Here is a 19,511-nt window from a genome sequence, read left to right as displayed (position 1 = left end):
ACAAAAAAAAAAGGAAATTGATTCAACCTTGATAGGAAATGACTAGTTACAGATATGGGTGTCATTTCAGAATCAGTTTTCAATATGTAGTAAGATCATTGACTATTTAGAAAAAAGGTCAACATTAACACCAAGAAGGATAAATAGGAGAAGAGCATAGGATCACAGAACTTTAGAATTAGAACTGATTCCAGTGGCCATCTAATCCAATCCATACATAAAAAATTCCCTTTATAATATCCCTGAATCTCCAAATAACTGGCCATTCTACTGTTGTTTAAAGACTTGCAATGAAAGAGAACCTACCAATTCCCAAGACAGCCATGCCACTTTTGGATAGTTCACATTTTAGGGAAATCTTCCTTATATTAAGACTGAATTTTCCTCCTTCTTAGAGGTAGCAGGTGATCCAAAGGTTAGATTGCTGGGCCAGGAGTCTAGAAGACCTGAGTTCAAATCTAGCCTCAGACACTCTTACTAGCTGTGTGACCTTGGGCAAGTTGCTTAACTTCTGTTTGATTCAGTTTCCTTGACATGGGGATGAAAATAATAGCACTTATCTCCCCAGAATTATTGTAAGGATCAAATGAGATAATATTTGTAGCTAAGCACAGTGCCTGGCACATAAAAGGCACTATATAAATGTTAGGCATTAGTAATTATTATTATTAAAATGTTTACTTGTTGTGGGATCTTGAGCAAGTTAGAGCTCTATTTGCCTCATTTTCCTCATTTGTAAAATAGGGATAATAATAGCACCTACTTCGTGGGGTTGTTGTGAGGATCAAATGAGATAATACGCTTGGCACAGAGCCTGATCCAAAATACATAAAGGCTTATTCCTTTCCCTGATCCTCCCTTCCTCCTCTTTGTGACTCCATACATTGCTCCTTATTCTGTATTATCAATCTTCCACATGACAGTCTTTTATATACCTGAAGATAGATATCTTATCTATTGCTGACCCAAGTTTCTTCAAGCTAAACATTTGTGGTTCCCTTAGCTGATCTTCACAGGGCATGAATGTAAGAACCTTTGTTATCCTGGTTGCTATCTTTTCAATATGCTTCAGTTTTTCAATGTTGTTCCGAAAATTAGGTGCCTAGAACTAAACTAAGGACTCCAGATATGGGCTAACCAAGGCAGAGTACAAAAATATTATCGCTTCCTTATTCCTGGGAATAAAGTTAATGCCTTTCAGTGCAGCCTAAGAGCACACTAGTTTTATGGCTGCTATATCATGTTGTTGCTTCATAGACCTTGCAATCCACTAAGACCTTAAGATATTTTTCAGATAAACTTCTATCTAGTCATGCCTGTCCCATCTTGTATTTGTGAAACTGAATTTTTTTTTTGCAGGCAATGGGGGTTAAGTGACTTGCCCAGGGTCACACAGCTAGTAAGTGTCAAGTGTCTGAGGCCGGATTTGAACTCAGGTACTCCTGAATCCAGGGCCGGTGCTTTAACCACTGCACCATCTAGCTGACCCTACTGATTTTTTTTTAAGCTCAAGCATAAGACTTTCCAATTCTCCCTTTTGAGTTTCATCTTATTTAATTTGGCCCAATTCTGAGCCTGTCAGCGGTTTTCTTTTAAATTCCTGCCTCTGTTATCCAGTGTTTTGGCTAATGCTCTCCACTTAATATAACCTGAAATTTTGATAAACTTGCCCGATATACTTTTATCCAAATTGCTAATAAAAATGTAAAATAACACAAAGGCCAAAAAAAAAAATGGATATTGAACCTTTAACAACTATTCTTTAACTGACTCTGTGAAATCACCACTAGCCTTTTATATGTTTATTAACCTTCTCTTTAATGATATTGTCTACATATTTGCAAGGACTTGAAGTCATGCTTATTGCTCTATCATCTGTAGAATTTATTCTTTTGAAAATTGGTACAATATTTGTCCTTTTCTGTCTCCATAGTCTGGGGCAACTAGGTGGTACAATGGATAGAATGCTGTGCCTGGAGTCAGGAAGACTCATCTTCTTGAGTTCAAATGTGACCTTAGATACTTACCAGCTGTGTGAACTTGGGCAAGTCACTTAATCCTATTCACCTCAGTTTTCTCAATCTGTAAAATGAGCTGGAGAAGGAAATGGCAAACCACTTCAGTATCTTTGCCAGGAAAACCCCAAATGGGGTCACAAAGAGTTGGACAGAACTTAACAACAACAACAAAACCTCCAGAGTATCTCTTCTGCTGTTCACAATTTTTCAAATATCACTGATAGTGATTAAGCAATCACATTTGCTGAATCACATTTCTTTCAGCACCAGGTTATGGTTCATCTGGGTCAGGAGACTTGGATTCATCCAGGGCAACCAGATACAGTCTGATCATTTACTCCCTTTTAGCCACTTTTGTTCTACTAACAGCTGTGAAAGATACACATATAATATACTTTTCTTCTACATTTTAATGACATAATATTTAATATTTAGGTTCTTTATTTATTTTAATTTTTTTTTGGTGAGGCAATCGAGGTTAAGTGACTTGCCCAGGGTCACACAGCTAGTAAGTGTCAAGTGTCTGAGGCTGGATTTGAACTCAGGTCCTCCTGAATCCAGGGCGAGTGCTCTATTTTAAATTTATTATCAAATATAGTGCAAGATGTTGGTCTAATCCTAATTTCTGCCAGACTGCTTTTTTATTTCCCTGCAATTATCAAATTGGAACTTTTTTCCTGGATAATATATGTTTTGGGGTTTATCCAAGATTGAATTATTGGGTTCTATATCAGCATTACTTAGTTCCAGCACATCAGTTAGTACTATGGCCCTTGGTTGATTGAATAAACTTCAAGAAGAAGGCACTATGGCCATCTGCATCCTTATCTGTGCAACAGATGATTGAATGTGGTAATGATGGGTCTGTGAATTGAGGAATGACCTTCTTGGGTGGGAGTATGCTCACAAGCATGCCCTTCCTAATGAGATTTGGAATACCTACAAGGTCAAAGACAAGGAGTGTGACAAGTTTAAGTAATATAGAACATGCAATGAAGTTCACTTGGGCTATGACGTGTCACACAGAGAACTTCATCTTCTGAGGAGCAGCATAATCTGTACTTACTTTATGATCTAGCTAAAATATCGTACTTGTTAGTCCTTGTTCCCCACATTCCATTTCTGTTCTCCATACCTTTGCCCAGGCTGTCTCTCATGGCTGATGTCCTCTCTTCCTTCACATCCTCCACACAGAAATCAATCCCTAGCTGTCTTCATAGATCCATTTCAGTACCACCTCCTATGAAAATCAGCCAGCTCAGAGGAGGGCACCCAAAATAAGAGTCTAAGAACTCCCCTCTTGGAAGGGTACTTTGGAGCATACTCCTCCCCCAGTAGGAGCACACCTTCCTGCTGAATGGGCATGTGTCTCCCCAGTGCAGTGCTGCCCTTGCCGGAGTTAGACTCTTTGTTAGTGTGTATGCCAGCGTTGTAGATTGGGTCTCCTTTTCCCCTCTCTCCTTGTCTCTCTTCCCCATTGCTTGTAGGAAAGCTTTGCTTTGAACGGACTCTCCTTGTTTTACATGCTCCTCTTAGCACCCTTTAGGAGGTTGTTTTTCCCATAGCCCTTTCCTTAGACATAAACTGGGTACCCAGACAAATACTTAACCTATTGATGGCTGCACCTGCCCTGGGAATTAGGGCCCTTTTATAGAAATAGGGGAATCCTATGTCTTTCCAGGAGGGCTATCACCAAACATGAGATTTTTAATCTAGGATCTACAGATCCCTTCGCGGGGGGGGGGGGGGGGGGGGGGGGGGGAAGGTATGAACTTGGATGGGAAAAAATGCATCTTTATTTCACTATAATTTGGTTCCTTTGTAATCCTATGCATTTTGTTTTTATTTAAAAACATTATTTTACTAACATAAAAATATAATTTTAAATAACATTTAAAAACATTATTCTGAGAAGGGATCTATAGGTGTCACCACACTGCCAAAAGGGTCCAAGACACACAAAAAATGTTAACACCACCCTACCTTAGGCTAAATTCTCTTTAGGATTTTTTATCTATTCCTTCTCATTCACTCTTCTTTTTATATGGTGATAGTGTATACTCATTTCTTTTCTTTTCTTTTTTTTTTTTTTTTGGTGGGGCAATAGGGGTTAAGTGACTTGCCCAGGGTCACACAGCTAGGAAGTGTCAAGTGTCTGAGACCGGATGTGAACTCAGGTACTCCTGAATCTAGGGCCGGTGCTTTATCCACTGCGCCACCTAGCCGCCCCGTATACTCATTTCTTAAAGTTACTTTGTATTTATTTTGTATATTTTTATATTATCTTATCTCCGTCCATGGGTAGAATGAAAGTTCCCTGAGGATAGGTGCTGTTTTATTTTTGTCTGTGCATGCCTGTCTTCCTGTCACCTATTGCAGTCTCTTGGCTATAGCACAAGCTGAATATACAGGCTTGTCCAATCAAATATACATACATACATACATACATACATACATACATATATATATATATATATATATATATATATATATATATATATATATATATATATATATATATATATTTTAGTGAGGCAACTGGGGTTAAATGACTTGCCCAGGGTCACACAGCTAGTAAGTGTTAAGTGTCTGAGGCCGGATTTGAACTCAGGTACTCCTGACTTTAAGGCTGGTGCTCTAGCCACTGCGCCACCTAGCTGCCCCCAATTGAATTTCTAGGATGATCTATTCTCATCATTATAATACTGTGGGACAACAATACTTGGATTCCTACTATCTCAGGGTTGTAAAAGGTTGAAATAACATTTAAGAAGATGAAATTAGAAAGTATGGCTGGATCTGACCAAAAAGAGAAGAAACTCATGCCAACACTGATACAATTTTAAAGGTACACATACCTTTTTCATTATTTTTCATAATGCTTCAAAGAAGGGAAGATTTATCCCAGATGGAAGAGATCACAAAGAGTATTTTTAACATAATTTTTTTGCAGGGCAATGAGGGTTAAGTGACTTGCCCAGGGTCACACAGCTAGTAAGTATCAAGTGTCTGAGGCTGGATTTGAACTCAGGTCTTCCTGAATCCAGGGCCGGTGCTTTATCCACTGAGCCACCTAGCTGCCTGAACACAAAATTTTTTTAAGAGAAACTAGAAGACATGAGTTAATATTTGCAAAATACAAACCTTAAAGTACTATATGTCTAGTTATTTTTATTGTTTTTGTCAAGTGTTTTTCTGTGTCATGGCTATCTTATGCATGAATTCCCTATAGATGGTAAAGTTCCTTATATGTTCCTGTTTGCAAATGATGTTATGCTGACTGTACTGAGTTCCTATCAATGCTTCCTTCCTCACCGAGAGCCCTGGGTGATGTGAGGGTGAAGGATGGCAGAAGAATGGCCTAAGTATTATACTCATATTCACCACAGCATAGTAAAAAGAACCAGAAGAAGTCATCCAGTACACTGGGGAGATTCTCTATGAAGAATTTTGAGCAAAGCATGGACAATGGACAAGAACTGCACAGGATAATGTGCGAATGAGTTGTGATCTGCACAGGGAAAAAAAAGAACCATACTGATGAGGTCACAGGTGAATTGAAGTATTTTGTTGTCTATAGTAAGAAGTGTTTTTTTATGGTGGACAAAGGTGAGAACAACTAAAATAACTAAAAATTTTCATGCCTCATATTGTGATAGGTAATTGAGAATTATATTTTTTCTATATCCTAAATGCTTGGGGGAAGGGGGAGGGTACAGTAGAATGAGGGTAGGTGGCTAAGAGGGATTGGGGTTACTTGGAATAAAAAAGTGAAAAGGGTCAAAATCCTAACTTTATAGGCCAGATAGAATTTAGGTGGACCAAATAATTTTTGAAAAATCTTTTCAAAGTTATGATTTTTACTGTGGGTAGAGGAATACCTTATGCAATTACCAAGGTGTACTTATATGGAATTCTGGTGCTTCCTCAGAGAATCTGTTTACTAGAAGTTATTTTAAAAATGTGATCCCATAAGTGACCTGAATATTTAAGGTCAAACCATAAGAAAATGAGAAAAGAATGATATCATATGCTTTTTACAACTATGGCTAATGGATGAATTCTTAATCAAACAAAGGTTAGAGGTGATCGCAAAAGGTAAAATGGATCATTTTAATTACATATTATTGAAAAGCTCTTTCATGAATAAAATTAGTACAAGTAGGTGAAAAAAGAAAAGCAATTGATTGGTAAAGACATCTGACAAAGCTGTGGTATCTAAGATATATAGACAACTAACAGAAATAAAAGATGACCCAAAAGTCTTAATAGTAAGCCTTAATTCTAAGACTTTAGAAACAACCTGTATATAAGACCAAAAATCATTCCCCAATAGATAAATGTATGGCCAAATGAACAAATTCTCAAAAGAAGAATTCAAATGAGTAACAACTATATGAAAGGATGCTTCAAATTATTAATAAGAGAAATGAAAATCAAACCAACTCTGAAGTTTACTTTTCATTCAAGAACTTGGCAAAGGTGACAAAATATGGGCATAGTCAACTATCCCGAAAAACAATTTGAAATTATACTAAGAAAGCAGTTAAAATGTCTATATACTCAGAATCAAAGATCCCACTGGGTCTTGCTAGACATATATCCCAAATAGGTCAATGATGAAAAATAAAGGTCCTCTTTACACTAGAACATTTATTGCAGTCCTTTTTGTGGCCTCAAAGAACTGGAAATAAAGTAAATGCCCATCAATTCCAAATTAGCTAAATAAATTATTTACATTGGTGTAATGGAATATATATACATACATACATACACACACACACACACACACACACACACACACAGATAGATTTGGCAGGGCAATGAAGGTTAAGCGACTTGACCAGGGTCACACAGCTAGTAAGTGTCAAGTGTCTGAGGCCGGATTTGAACTCAGGTACTCCTGAATCCAGGGCCGGTGCTTTATCCACTGCACCACCTAGCTGCCCCCTGTGTAATGGAATATTAATATTTATAAGAACAATGAACATGAGGAATTCAAGGAAGCTTAAAAAAACTTATATGAACTGATACAACATGATTAAAAATACAGGAAAACAACACACTCAATGACAGCAACAATGTAAATTAAAAGGACAACAATAAAATCAACAAAACTGGATGCTATGAAATTGAAATGACCAAAATTGACCCCCCGCCCAAAAAAGATATGAAAAGGTGCCTTGTCTGCCTTCTTTGTAGAGCTGGGTAAAAGTATGTATCAAGGCATCTAAAGTCAGACTTCTTTGATGTGCTGGCTAATTTTGCTGAAGTTTTTTTTTTTTGGTATATTTGATTTGATAGAAGGATGGGTCTCTGTGATGAAGACAGATTCAATAGAAATGTAGGTAAAATAAAACAAAATATATCAGTAAAGTCATTGAAAATAACTAAAGTAACTAAATAATTAGAATAAAAATAATATAATAAAATAAATAATAAAAATAAAAGTTCAATATTTTGTTTATTGGGCAATCTTTTGGTATAAGATGATAGAATAATTTGATATAAAATAATACATTGATATTTGATGCAAAAGGATATGTAATTGTTGTCAATAACAAAAACCTAGCCTCCCAGACGCTATATTCAATCAAAAAGTACCTATTAAGCATTTTTTGGGGGGGTGTACTAAACTCGGGATAGAAAGAAAAAAAAACTGTCCTTCTTTTAAAGGAGCTTATGGTCTAATGGGGAATAGAACTTAGGTTCTATAGGTAAGTACAAGATACATGCAGAGAAGATGGTAGGTCACCTTTGCAGGGAAGATACTAGCCACTCAGGAACTCAGGAAAGGCCTCCTGCAGAAAGCAACTTTTGTATTGGATCTAGAAGAGATTCTCAAGTACAAGTGAGGAGGCAGGGGGAGTATTCTAGGCAGAGGGTAATAGCCAGTCCAATGGCACAAAGAGATGGAGTGTCATATGTGAGCAACGATAACTAGGCCAGTTGGCTGGAGTACATAGAGGGGACTAATGTATAATAAGATTGGAAAGATAATAACATGTTTTGGCAAAAAAAATCAGATCTCAAGGTCAGGTGAGAATTTTATGACTTTTAGTCAAATGCCATTACGAGTCCAAAGCACAAGCTATAATAATGGAAGGCAGGTTTTTAGATTCTTCATAATTACTTCCAAAGTCTAGAACTTAGGTCCTCAGCATCATTGGCCAGTGGTATAGATTTAAATTCTGAGCCCTCAAGCAAAAATTTCAAAGCATACCCTCCCTCAGATTATCATTCTCTATATATTCATGTACTAGAGGAGTTTGAGGCAGGGGAGGTTCTTTTATGGATTGCTAAACACAGGAGTCCCTTCAATAATAGTTTCAAGCATGGCAACCAGGTTGATCCTGCACATTACTTCCACTGTTGCGATAGGATAACTCAAAGATATGGTCAATGAGAAAAAAAGCATTATTAGAGAAGAGCTCATAATGATATCTTTAAAATCTCCACAATTTGTAGAACACTTCCCCCCCCCCCAAAGCTGTAGTTTTTATTTCACATTTTATGCATTGTCACTCAAAGTCATGGTAACTTTCTGCAGCCATGACACAGGTTTCCTTCCCTCCTCCCACCAAAAAAAAAAAAAAAAACAACCCAAAAAACAAAACCAAAAACCAAAAACCAAAACAAAACCAAAAAACCAAAACCAAACCAAACCAAACAAACAGCTTAAAACCTGTCAAATTTTGAAACATTATTTGATCTAAAGCCAGATGAAAAGTTTATTCTTTCCTCCTCTTGGATGGCTCATCTGTAAAATAACACTTTTTTTCCTCCCAAATAAACAAATTTGCTTCTTGATCCATTTATTATAGGGCCTCTCACTAATCAAGTCACAAGTCTGTTGCTTTGGCCAAAGGAAATGAATTGTAAAACAGCATACTATAAACATAACTGAGAACAAAGACATGAAAAATAAAGGCCACTAAGTGGCTAAAATAGATGCCTCAAAATTTATGCACTCAAGCTCCTGCAACTTACTCATAAGAAATCTCTTCATTCAGAGCTTATTTACACTAATATTAAATATAATTTTTGTAGCTTGGTTACCTAGATTCCAGACCAATGCCACATAAGAAATTTTAAGTTAGAAAATACACTGATAGCAGTTGATAGTCACAAGGGAGACTACAAAATTATAAAAAGAAGATACAAAAATTAAAAAAATCACCATAGCCATATGGGACCATTAATGTAGTGGTAAAGAGTGACCCTGAGGGCATAATATATTGCTTTCTTCTTCTTCTTCTTCTTCTTCTTCTTCTTCTTCTTCTTCTTCTTCTTCTTCTTCTTCTTCTTCTTCTTCTTCTTCTGCAGGGCAATGAGGGTTAAGTGACTTGCCCAGGGTCACACAGCTAGTCATTTGAACTCAGATCCTCCTGAATCCAGGGCCAGTGCTTTATCTACTGCACCATCTAGCTGCCCCAATATATTGCTTTCTTATCTCACCAGTCAACTGGATCTGCTTTTGCCAAGATTATCAATGATCTCTTAATTTATTAAATTCAATGGCTCCCCAACCCCCGTTCTTCTTTTCCTAGATAAACTCATCTCCATAAGTTTGTGTGACAGCTTTTTCCCAGTTTTCCTTGTACTTGCCTGACAGAATCTTTTCATTTTCCTTTGCTAGATCATCATCCATGTCCTCACTTGTACTTGTGGGTGTCCCTTAAGGTTCTCTCTCTTCTTCTATACTCCCTCTGATGATCTCATCTGTTCCCATGTGTTAAAATGTCATCTCTATGCAAATGACCCATATATCTTTATACCTAGCCCTAATATAGCTCCTAAAATCCAATATATTACCACTAATTTCCTGTGGAAAATCTACAACAAAATGTCCCACAGGTTTCTTAAAGTTTCTTAAAGCATATCCAAAATTGAACTTATTATAATTTCCCCAAAATCTATTTTTGTTGAGGACACGACAATCCTTCCTTAGATTTCCAATCTGGGTGGCATTCTTTCTACCCCCATAACACAGTCCATATCCATCTCCATCCTCTCCATTTACATGGATAGGACCCTTATATAAGTCCTTATAACCTTTCATCCAAACTATTGCTCCAGCCTCTTATTTGGACTTCCACTTCCAGTGTCTCCTTTCTCAAATCCATATTTCACATATTTCTTTCTAAAGCACAAGTCAAACTGCGTCACTCCTCTCCTCAAAAAGATCCAGTGGCCCCTTTTAGGCTATAGGTTAAAACATGGAGTCCTCAGCTAGTAACTTCAGACACTCCACATTTGTACAAGTTTAACTTTCCAGATTTAGTTCACATAACTCTCCATCAAGCACTCAGCTTTTCAGCCAAACTGGCCTGCTTACCGTTTCAGGGATATAGCATTCCATCATCTGCCTCAGTATAGGATGACCCCCATGCCTGAATTCCACTCCCTTCTTACCTCTGCATCTTAGAATTCCTGGTTTCCTTAAAGACTTACTTAATAAGATTTTGGGATGGCTTAGTAATCCTAAATCAAGAAAAGGTTATGCTATGCTGAGAATGTTCTTTTTGAGAAGGAAATAAAAGGTATAGGAAATTTTAGAAATATTTCCATAGAAACACTGACTTTTAGATCTGGAAAGGTAATAAAAGGGAACCAACTACCTCCCAAGGAAAATTCTTCTACTTCTGGGCAGCTCTGGTTGTTAAGAGTTTCTGACTTGAAGCCTAATCATGTCTCTCTGCACTTCTTTCACATGGTATCCTTTTTTTTTTTTTTTTTTTTTTTTTTTTTTTGGGCAGGGCAATGGGAGTTAAGTGGCTTGCCCAGGGCCACACAGCTAGTAAGTGTCAAATGTCTGAGGCCAGATTTGAACTCAGGTACTCCTGAATCTAGGGCTGGTGCTTTATCCACTGCGCCACCTAGCCGCCCCACATGGTATCCTTTTTCAAGTAGTTGAAGGTATCTACTCTGTTCCCTGAAAGCCTTCTCTTCTCCAAGTTAAACATCAATAAGGTAGTGCGGTGGTGCAGTGGATAAAGCACCAGCCCTGGATTCAGAAGGACCTGAGTTCAAATCCGGCCACAGACACTTGACACTTACTAGCTGTGTGACCCTGGGCAAGTCACTTAACCCAGATTGTCCCACAAATAAACACACAAAACCCAATTTTTTCAACTGATCATTTTATAGTATAGTTTCTAGGTCCCTTTCTATTCAGGCTCCACTCCTGTGGAAGCAGTCTAGCCTGTCTTTCCAAAAATATGGTGACCCAAACTAAACACCAAATTCTCTCTGTATCTAGGGCAGAACACAGTGGAATTATCATCTTGCTTTTTCTGGTCACTCTACCTGTCTTCAAGGGGTCTAAGGTTTATTTTAGTCTTTTTGTTTGTTATGTCACAATCCCAAGTCAAATAGAGCTTGCAGCCCAATGAAACCCTTAGATCTTTTTATTTTATTTTTATCTTTTTGGGCAGAGCAATGAGGGTTAAGTGACTTGCCCAGAGTCACACAAACTAGTAACTGTCAAATGTCTGAGGCTGGATTTGAACTCAGGTCATCCTGAACCCAGGGCCAGTGCTTTATCCACTGTGCCACCTAGCTGCCCCACTTCCTGTTTTAATAAGAAAATAGAGGCTGTGAGTTCCTTCTTCTTCCCTTCTCTACATATCAAAACTCCCCTCCATCTTTTGCCTTTCTCTTTTCCTTTGCTCAGTCTTTAAGTAAAAGATGACCCTTCTCTTTGCTAAGGTCAATCCCTCCCCTTGGGCATTTTTTCTTCTTTTATCCCTTTCCATTCCTTAGGGAGTTTGTCTCACTGATCACTCTTCTCTACCGATCATCTTCACTCTATTCTGACCCCACAATATCGTTGCTCCGCTTTGAAAAACAAAGGATGAACAACATTCTGATCCACTGGCTCTTTCCCTACTACCTATAAATATACTCAGGTCTACTCTCTCTTTAAGAAACCTTCCTTTGCCCCTGCTATTCATTCAAGTTATTGTTTTTTATTTCTTCTCCGTTTCTCAGCCAAACTCTTAGAAAGTGTATTTATTGCCTCCATTTTCCCACCTCCCACTCCTCAACCCCTTGTAATCTAGTTTAGCTTCTACAACTCTACTGTAATGTCTCTCTCCAAGGTTACCATTGCTCTCTTGATTGCCAGATCTGCAGTGTTTGACACATTTGATTACCTCTTCCTCATGAATACTCTTTCCTCTCTTGATTTATGTACCATTCTTCTCTCTTGGTTTTTTCATCCATTCTATCACTTGAGTCACTTCCTCTACATTATCATCTAGTTCTGACCTACTAAAAGGAGTCCTCAAAGGCTCTGTCCAGGGTCCTTTTCTTTTTTCTTGGTCATATCTTTAACTCTCCTGGGTTCAATTATCCTCTCTATAGAGGTGACTTCCAAATCTGGATATCATACCTTAAATTCTCTCCTGAATTCTGCTCTCAGCTGCCTGCTAGACATCTCTGCATATGGACTTTCCATTAACATTGCAAGCTTAACATGTCAAAAATGGAATATCTTTCCTCCTATATTTCCCTTATTTCTTTTGAAACAGAGAACTTGTGACTGTTGTTCAGTCATTTTCAGTCCTGTCCAACTCTTCATCACCCCATTTGGGGTTTTCTTGGCAAAGATGGTTTGCCATTTCCTTCTCCAGCTCATTTTACAGATAAGGAAACTGAGGCAAGTAGGGTTAAGTGACTTGCCCAAGGTTACACAGCTAATAAGTGTCTGAGGCCAGGTTTGAACTCAGGAAGATGAGTCTTCTTGACTCCAGGCCTGGCACTCCGTCCACTGCACTATTTAACAGAGAAGTACTATCTTCCTGTTCACCCAGGTTCACAACCTGAAGGTTATCCTTATATCCAGTCAGTTTTCAGGTCTTATCAGTTCTGTCTCCACAACTTCTTTCCATCCATTGCTTTCTCTCCATTCATGCTGCTGTTACCTTAGTTCAGGTTCTTATTACCTCTCACATTGACTATGGTAATAGTCAACTCACTGGTCTCTCTATATGTAGGTCTGACCATGCCCACCCCACTCCTCTTCGATGAGCCTCAGTGCTTCTCTATTACCTTCAGGATCAAATAGAAAACCTTCTATTGGGCATTCAAACTTTTAAAAAACTGGGTCACTCCCTACCTTTACAGTTTTATGACATCTCACTCTATAATCCAGCTACCCTGGCCTACTGGCAGTTTCTCCGACATGGGTCTTAATCGCTCTGGTTAAATCCCATCTTAAAAACTGAGTGAGTAAAGCTTTGTTTATCCACTAGAATGTATCCACTAGAATGGCTCCTTGAGGCCAGGAACTATTTCGTTTTTGGTTTTGTATTTCAGTGCTTAGCACATAGTAGGCACTTAAAAATTCCTATCAAATTAAGAAGTATGAAGTACAGTGGAAGAAGCCTTGTTTGTCCTTCTTTTCTTGAAGAGGGCCAGGACACTGGGTCGATGTCATGACTTGCAGTGAATTGGATTTAAATGAAGGAGGCCTATGTAAGGTCACCAACATCACTCTCTCCTCCAGAGCCATTTGGGTCCAGTGTAAAGATATACGTCGGGATGACTGGTGATCGCCCTGGATGTTTTAAGGTAATTAGAGTTGAGTGACTTTCCCAGGGTCACACAGCTTGTAAGTGTCTGCAGTGAGATTTGAACTCAGGTCCTCCTGACTCCAGGACCAGTGTTCTACCCACTGCATCACTTAGCTGCCCCATAAAGAACCTTAGCTTAGGTTCAAATCTTAGCTCCACTTTTTAATACCTGAGAGACTTTGGACAAGTCACCTAACCTCTTGGGCCTCAGTTTCCTCATCTATAAAGTAAGGGAGTTAGACAAGAAGATCTTTAGGATTTTTTCAGCTCTGAAGCTATGATGGAATAAATGAATCTTAACAACCCTCCTGGAGACTGACATCCAGAGAAGGGGGAGGATGGTCTTAGTTAAGATTTCTGAGGATAGTAAAATTCCTTTATGTCTCAGAAAAGATCCTGGAATGAGGTCAGAGATTCCCATCCTGATTCTCATTTGGCTATTCACTTGACCTGTGACCACAGCCATAGTGTTTAAGACTTCTGTACTTTCATGTTTTGCCATGTGCATGAGGTTGCCCCTCATAGTTACACCTCTGTGAGGTGTTTGTGGATGTTGGTAAAGTACTTTGAGATACTGTCTAAGGATACTACAGGCAACTCTTCCCCCCCCCTTTTTTTTTGGTGAGGCAATTGGGGTTAAATGACTTGCCCAGGGTCACACAGCTAGTAAGTGTCTGAGTTCAGATTTGAACTCAGGTCCTCCTGAATCCAGAGCTGGTGCTCTATCCACTGTGCCACCTAGGTGCCCCACTACACACAACTCTTAATTATCCATAGGGGGAGGAGCGTGGTAGCACCTGAACATAAATTTCTAGGTAAACTCCATCTGGAAAACTGACAGGGGATGGTTTGGCAATGGAATTTGATGAGAGACTCTAAAAAAAAATACTAGGAATCAGAAAACTAAAATATAAATCCTGGTGCTTCACCAAATTATGGCAAACTTAGGGCATCTCTCTAGGCCTCATTTCCTCGTGTGTAAAATTATGTTAGACTAGATGATCTCTAAGTGTTTTTCTCACTCTGTCTAGTTTAGCCCCTCTCAGAAGTGAGTCCTTACAATAAAACCAATATTATTAAGGAGTAATATTATTTTTTTAAATTCCTACCATCTGGGAGTTTCTATCAAAAGTATTTGCTTTTTCTCATGGCTTTTACAATTGAGTTACCAATGGGCCATTCCATAGGACAGACTAGTGCTTATGTAGGGCAAGAGGAGGTAATCATATCATAACTGATTTGCTATTTTTTTATCTTAGATTGTTATCTCTCCTCCTCCTTTCCTCTGCTCTTAGGAATAGACACAGGAAGGGAAACAACAACCCTACTTTTTCAGGAAATATTTATTACATGGGGAAGTCCCAGAATTTCTTTAGACATTATTTTTCTTGATGAATGCCCACATATAAAAAGGGTAATTTCCATGACCTCATAAATCTATTATTATTGTTCATTAAGCACACATAATACTAGGGATAAAATAAAAGACACAACTTCTTCTTAGAAACAGTAGGAAATATCAGGAAAACACAAGGCAAAATTAAATACATAAAAATGCATCATATCTCTGTTTTCTTTCACAACATGGTCAATATGGAAATGTTTGGCATGATTGCACATATACCATCTCAAGGAGGGGGAGGAAAAGAAGGCAGGGTGGTAATTTGGAACTCAAATTTTAAAAAAATGAATGTTAAAATTATCTTTACATGTAATTGGGAAAAATAAATATTATTCAAAAAATGTACCATACTCACATATATACATATATAGGATGGGCCAAAAGTCATGAAAGGGTCTGATGTTTTAATAACTTTTTGAAATTATTTTTTCTTTATTTTTCACCATTTATAAGATTTGATTTTTCACACATAATGTAAATACATTTCCTATGTTTACTGTATATGATGCTATGGTATTATAAATTTTAAAAATAAAGGAGTTATTGAATATTTGTGACTTTTGGCCCATCTGGTACATATGCACTATACTTTCCCATCTCTACCCTTGCTCAAGTTATTCCTTGTGCCTGGAATGTCTTTGTTTCCTCATCTTTCTTGAAATCCTGCACATATTTCAAATTTATTTGTTTATTCTGGTTCCTGTAATTTTATCAATGGGGGGACTGCCAGTGTGGAGATTCCCTCCACCAAAGCATATCACTACCAGTCTATAACTTAGTCTTAGAGAATTGTCTGGGACAATTAGAGGTTAAATGATTCGTCAGTGATCACAGACCTAGTAGTTGTCAGAGGCAGGAATTACATCTAGGCCTTTATTACATCAAGCCTGACCTATGATTCTGCCTCTCACCTACTCTCTTTAACTCAACTCAAAGGCCACCTATCCCATGAACCTTTCCTTTTAAAAAAAAATTGACCAAATTGATTTATTTCTAATACATTTAGAAATTTTATTTTTGACTGGATTGAATTGTAGAGATAGAAGATCCCAGGGAAGACACACTGCATCGCTTAGTGATTTGTTCCTGTCATTTTAGTTTGCCCTCCTTCTTTCTCTTAGTCAAAAGCTTGGCATTGGAGGAGCTTGCTGCCCGCCCGGGGCGGCTTGACAGGGTTGTCATTGAGGTTGAGCCCAAGCGGCGGCAGCAGCAGCCATGGCAGGGGCGCTGGTGCGGAAAGCGGCCGACTATCTCCGGAGCAAGGATTTCCGGGACTACTTGATGAGTACGTACTTTTGGGGACCAGTAGCCAACTGGGGACTCCCAATTGCAGCCATCAATGATATGAAGAAATCTCCAGAGATCATTAGTGGAAGAATGACATTTGCCCTTTGTTGTTATTCTTTGACATTCATGAGATTCGCCTACAAGGAACAGCCTCGGAACTGGCTTCTCTTTGCATGCCACGCCACGAAAGAAGTAGCCCAGCTCATCCAGGGTGGACGCCTCATCAAACACCAGATGACTAAAAAAGCCTCTGCATAACAATGGGAGGGGGGTTGTACCTTGTTTCAGGGACAGCATTTTCAGCCACAGCTGAGACACAGATTCCATCACACATGGTCTTGCTAAGGAAGACATACAGCATCTTTTCATTAGCCAGACTTATTTCTTTAGAAAGAGCTGAGAGTCCCTAAAATAACATATTTTCTCTTTTTAAAGAGTAGTTCAAATTATGCAACTAATTTAATGGTCTCGATGATGGTTTTAATCTGAAATAATATGTATATTAGCTCCTGATCATGGAATTTATTTTAAGAAAAACTGAAGAGAACAAAGCTTGCAACTCTGAGCACTTAGGTACACAGAAAATTTGGTTTGCTCTGTAAAAGTCACAAATCAACTAGCAGTCATTGCCTGCACACAAAAATTTCCAGTGAAGTAATTGTTTGAACCAGTTATCTGTGTACTTCCATGCAGTATGTATGATCAAAATGCAGTAATTTGATTGCAATAAATCACTGAAATATTAAATTTCCAAAAAAAAAAAAAGCGTGGCATTTTCCACTGCCTCTTCAAAGTAATGCATCTATACTTATGCTGTAAAACATGGGGAGTTACCAGTTACTGAATTTTAGGAGCCTTTTTCCTGGGTTTCTGACCCTCCTTTCTAATGGGCTTTCTCACAGCATACTTCAGGACATCATTTTTCCATAGACTAGTTGAAAAGTCTGCAGATTCTACTGACTCTTTGGGGGCCTAGGAGAGGAGACACAGAAGTATTTGCCGGTTCTGTTAAATCTTTCTCATCTTAATTTACAATAACCCAATTAAGGTCCCTCAGATAGGCATCTACAATACAGCCCCTACCAGATTTATGTTTTTCTTTCTCCAGTTCTCCTAGGGCAATAACAAGAATAGCCCTTACAGAGTAGTAGGTAGACATGTTCATGAATCAGGATACCCTGTTTCATGGGAAATTTGTTTTTCATTTGCACCACTAATATGGACTGTGATGTTTAAAATCTAAATTGTGGTCCCATTATTTCATCACAGGACTATATAAATATTCCATTTTTCATCTAGAGCATCAGCAGACATTTTAGTGACTATTGATCAGTTTCTCATAAAAGGTCCATAGTTTTCACTTACTACCTATTTCAATGAATTCCTGGCAGCTAGTGCCTAGAAAAGAGATACTGAAATTCTTCTTTGAATAGTCATTCACTTCAAATCTACCACGGGAAAGAGTCTATGAACCCTTCATTGATCCCCCAGTTAGTAACTACCATCACTGCATAACTCCATAGCTCCTCAGATTTCACAGTGTTTTGAACCTCTCTAAGGCAGCATGGGAGGCAATGTGGAACAATAGAGATTATGCCAGATCTGAAGTCAGAGCACACCTCCATTTGAAATCCTGGCTTTGCTACTTAAAATATGTATAATCTGAGGCAGCTAGGTGGCACAGTGGATAGAGTGCTGGCTCTGGAGTTAGGAGGACCTGAGTTCAAATCCAGCCTCAGACACTTGACACTTACTAGCTGTGTGACCCTGGGCAAGTCACTTAAACCCAATTGCTTCACCCAAACAAAGATATGCATAATCCACTTAACCTTTCCGGGCCTTAGTTTCATCACCAAAATTAGGGGGTTGGCAAATAAGGATTAGGTATGATCACAAAACATAAAATGGATAATTTTGATGATATGGAATTTAAAACATCACCTCACAAATTTAATGCAGTTATATGGAAGGAAGCTGTTAATTGGGGAAAAGCTCTACATGAAATCTTTCCAATAAGAGTCTGTTATCCAAAATATATAATTTACTAGCACAAATGTAAAACCCAAGACCATTTCTCAATGGATAAGTGATCGATGAATATGAATAAATTGCTTTCAATAGAATTATAAACTAATGACAATAATAGTAATATTTCTCCAGATCACTAATAGAAGAAATATAAATCAAAATTCTGAGATTTCATCTCACCAACCAATTGGCAAAGATGGGAATAGTCAGTTTTGGAGGAGCTATAGAAAGGCAGAAATAATAATATGCTGGCATATTTGTGACTCAATTTTGCCATTCTAGAAAAAAATTGAAATTATATTAAGAAAATGACTAAAATATTCATACCCTTTAGCACAGTGATCTCGCTGTAAGTGTAAAGTGTCTGAGGCCGGATTTGAACTCACGTCCTCCTGACTCCAGGGCCAGCGCTCTATCCACTACGCCACCTAGCTGCCCCTCAGCATGTTGTTTTTAATGTCAGACTCTGTTGATGTGTTAGTTTTGTCAAACTGCTGTGATAAAATAATGGAATTTGGCAGATGCCCAGGGGGGCCCCACCTGATTGATTTAATATTATTTGAATTGGGTGAGAATGAGAAACCGACTAAGTACCTACTTGGGGATAATTAAATATAAGCCACACCTGGCCTGCCCTGAGTGATGTGTTAGTGTACTACTGACATCACTAGGGGACCGCTCTCAGCCATGTAACTTGAAGGACTTCCCTTTTGGGGGAGGGAGAGAAAAAGTAGAAAAAGGGAACCCTTGCTGAGAGGAGCGTTTTTTTCCTGTTGTTGAGCTTCTGAGAGCAGACTAGAGAGGGATTGCACAACTGACTCCCATGGAAACTACAGACTGCAGGTGGTGAGTTAATAGAAATGAGGCCAGCTCTTCAAATTAGCGGGGCTGGAAGCATGTTTGGGGCTTGAGTCAATCTTTGCTAGAGCCAGGGAGCTTATTCATTTTTTTCTTTCCCTATTCCCTTGTCCCTAGTTTTATTTACTTCACCTTTGTTGTATATTTTATCTCCATTAATAAAACCTGGTTTGTTGGTGGAAAAGAGGCTGTTAATCTCCTTTCTTATTAGCCTGGGAGAAATAACTTAAAAAAGCAGTTTGGAAGAGAGGAAACTTTGGACCTAGAGGTTCCTTATTATTTTCTGAACTCCGATATTACGGGGAGCCACCCAATTAACTCTCCCACAATAAATTTGGC

The 19,511-nt window shown here is 38.4% G+C and overlaps 2 protein-coding genes and 1 pseudogene across 2 annotated transcripts in view; 1 reads left to right on the top strand and 2 right to left on the bottom strand.

Moving 5' to 3' along the window:
• Positions 1-19,511, bottom strand: part of STAT4 (signal transducer and activator of transcription 4) — a 155,828-nt gene that overhangs the window by 93,747 nt on the left and 42,570 nt on the right. The gene's annotated exons all lie outside the window — the stretch shown is intronic.
• LOC122746141 overlaps positions 16,011-19,511 on the bottom strand; it is a 43,719-nt pseudogene continuing 40,218 nt past the window's right edge.
• On the top strand, positions 16,186-16,547 carry LOC122748741 (mitochondrial pyruvate carrier 1-like). The gene has a single exon (XM_043994670.1). The coding sequence runs from the start codon at positions 16,215-16,217 to the stop codon at positions 16,542-16,544; it is 330 nt and encodes a 109-aa protein (XP_043850605.1). The 5' UTR covers positions 16,186-16,214; the 3' UTR covers positions 16,545-16,547.

Source organism: Dromiciops gliroides, chromosome 3 (genome assembly GCF_019393635.1).
Source record: "Dromiciops gliroides isolate mDroGli1 chromosome 3, mDroGli1.pri, whole genome shotgun sequence".
Taxonomy (NCBI): Eukaryota; Metazoa; Chordata; class Mammalia; order Microbiotheria; family Microbiotheriidae; genus Dromiciops; species Dromiciops gliroides.
This window is presented reverse-complemented; position numbering and strand designations above follow the sequence as displayed.

Excerpts from the sequence above, each read along its gene's own strand:
- LOC122748741 (XM_043994670.1), top strand. The coding sequence starts at position 16,215 with ATGGCAGGGGCGCTGGTGCGGAAAGCGGCCGACTATCTCCGGAGCAAG.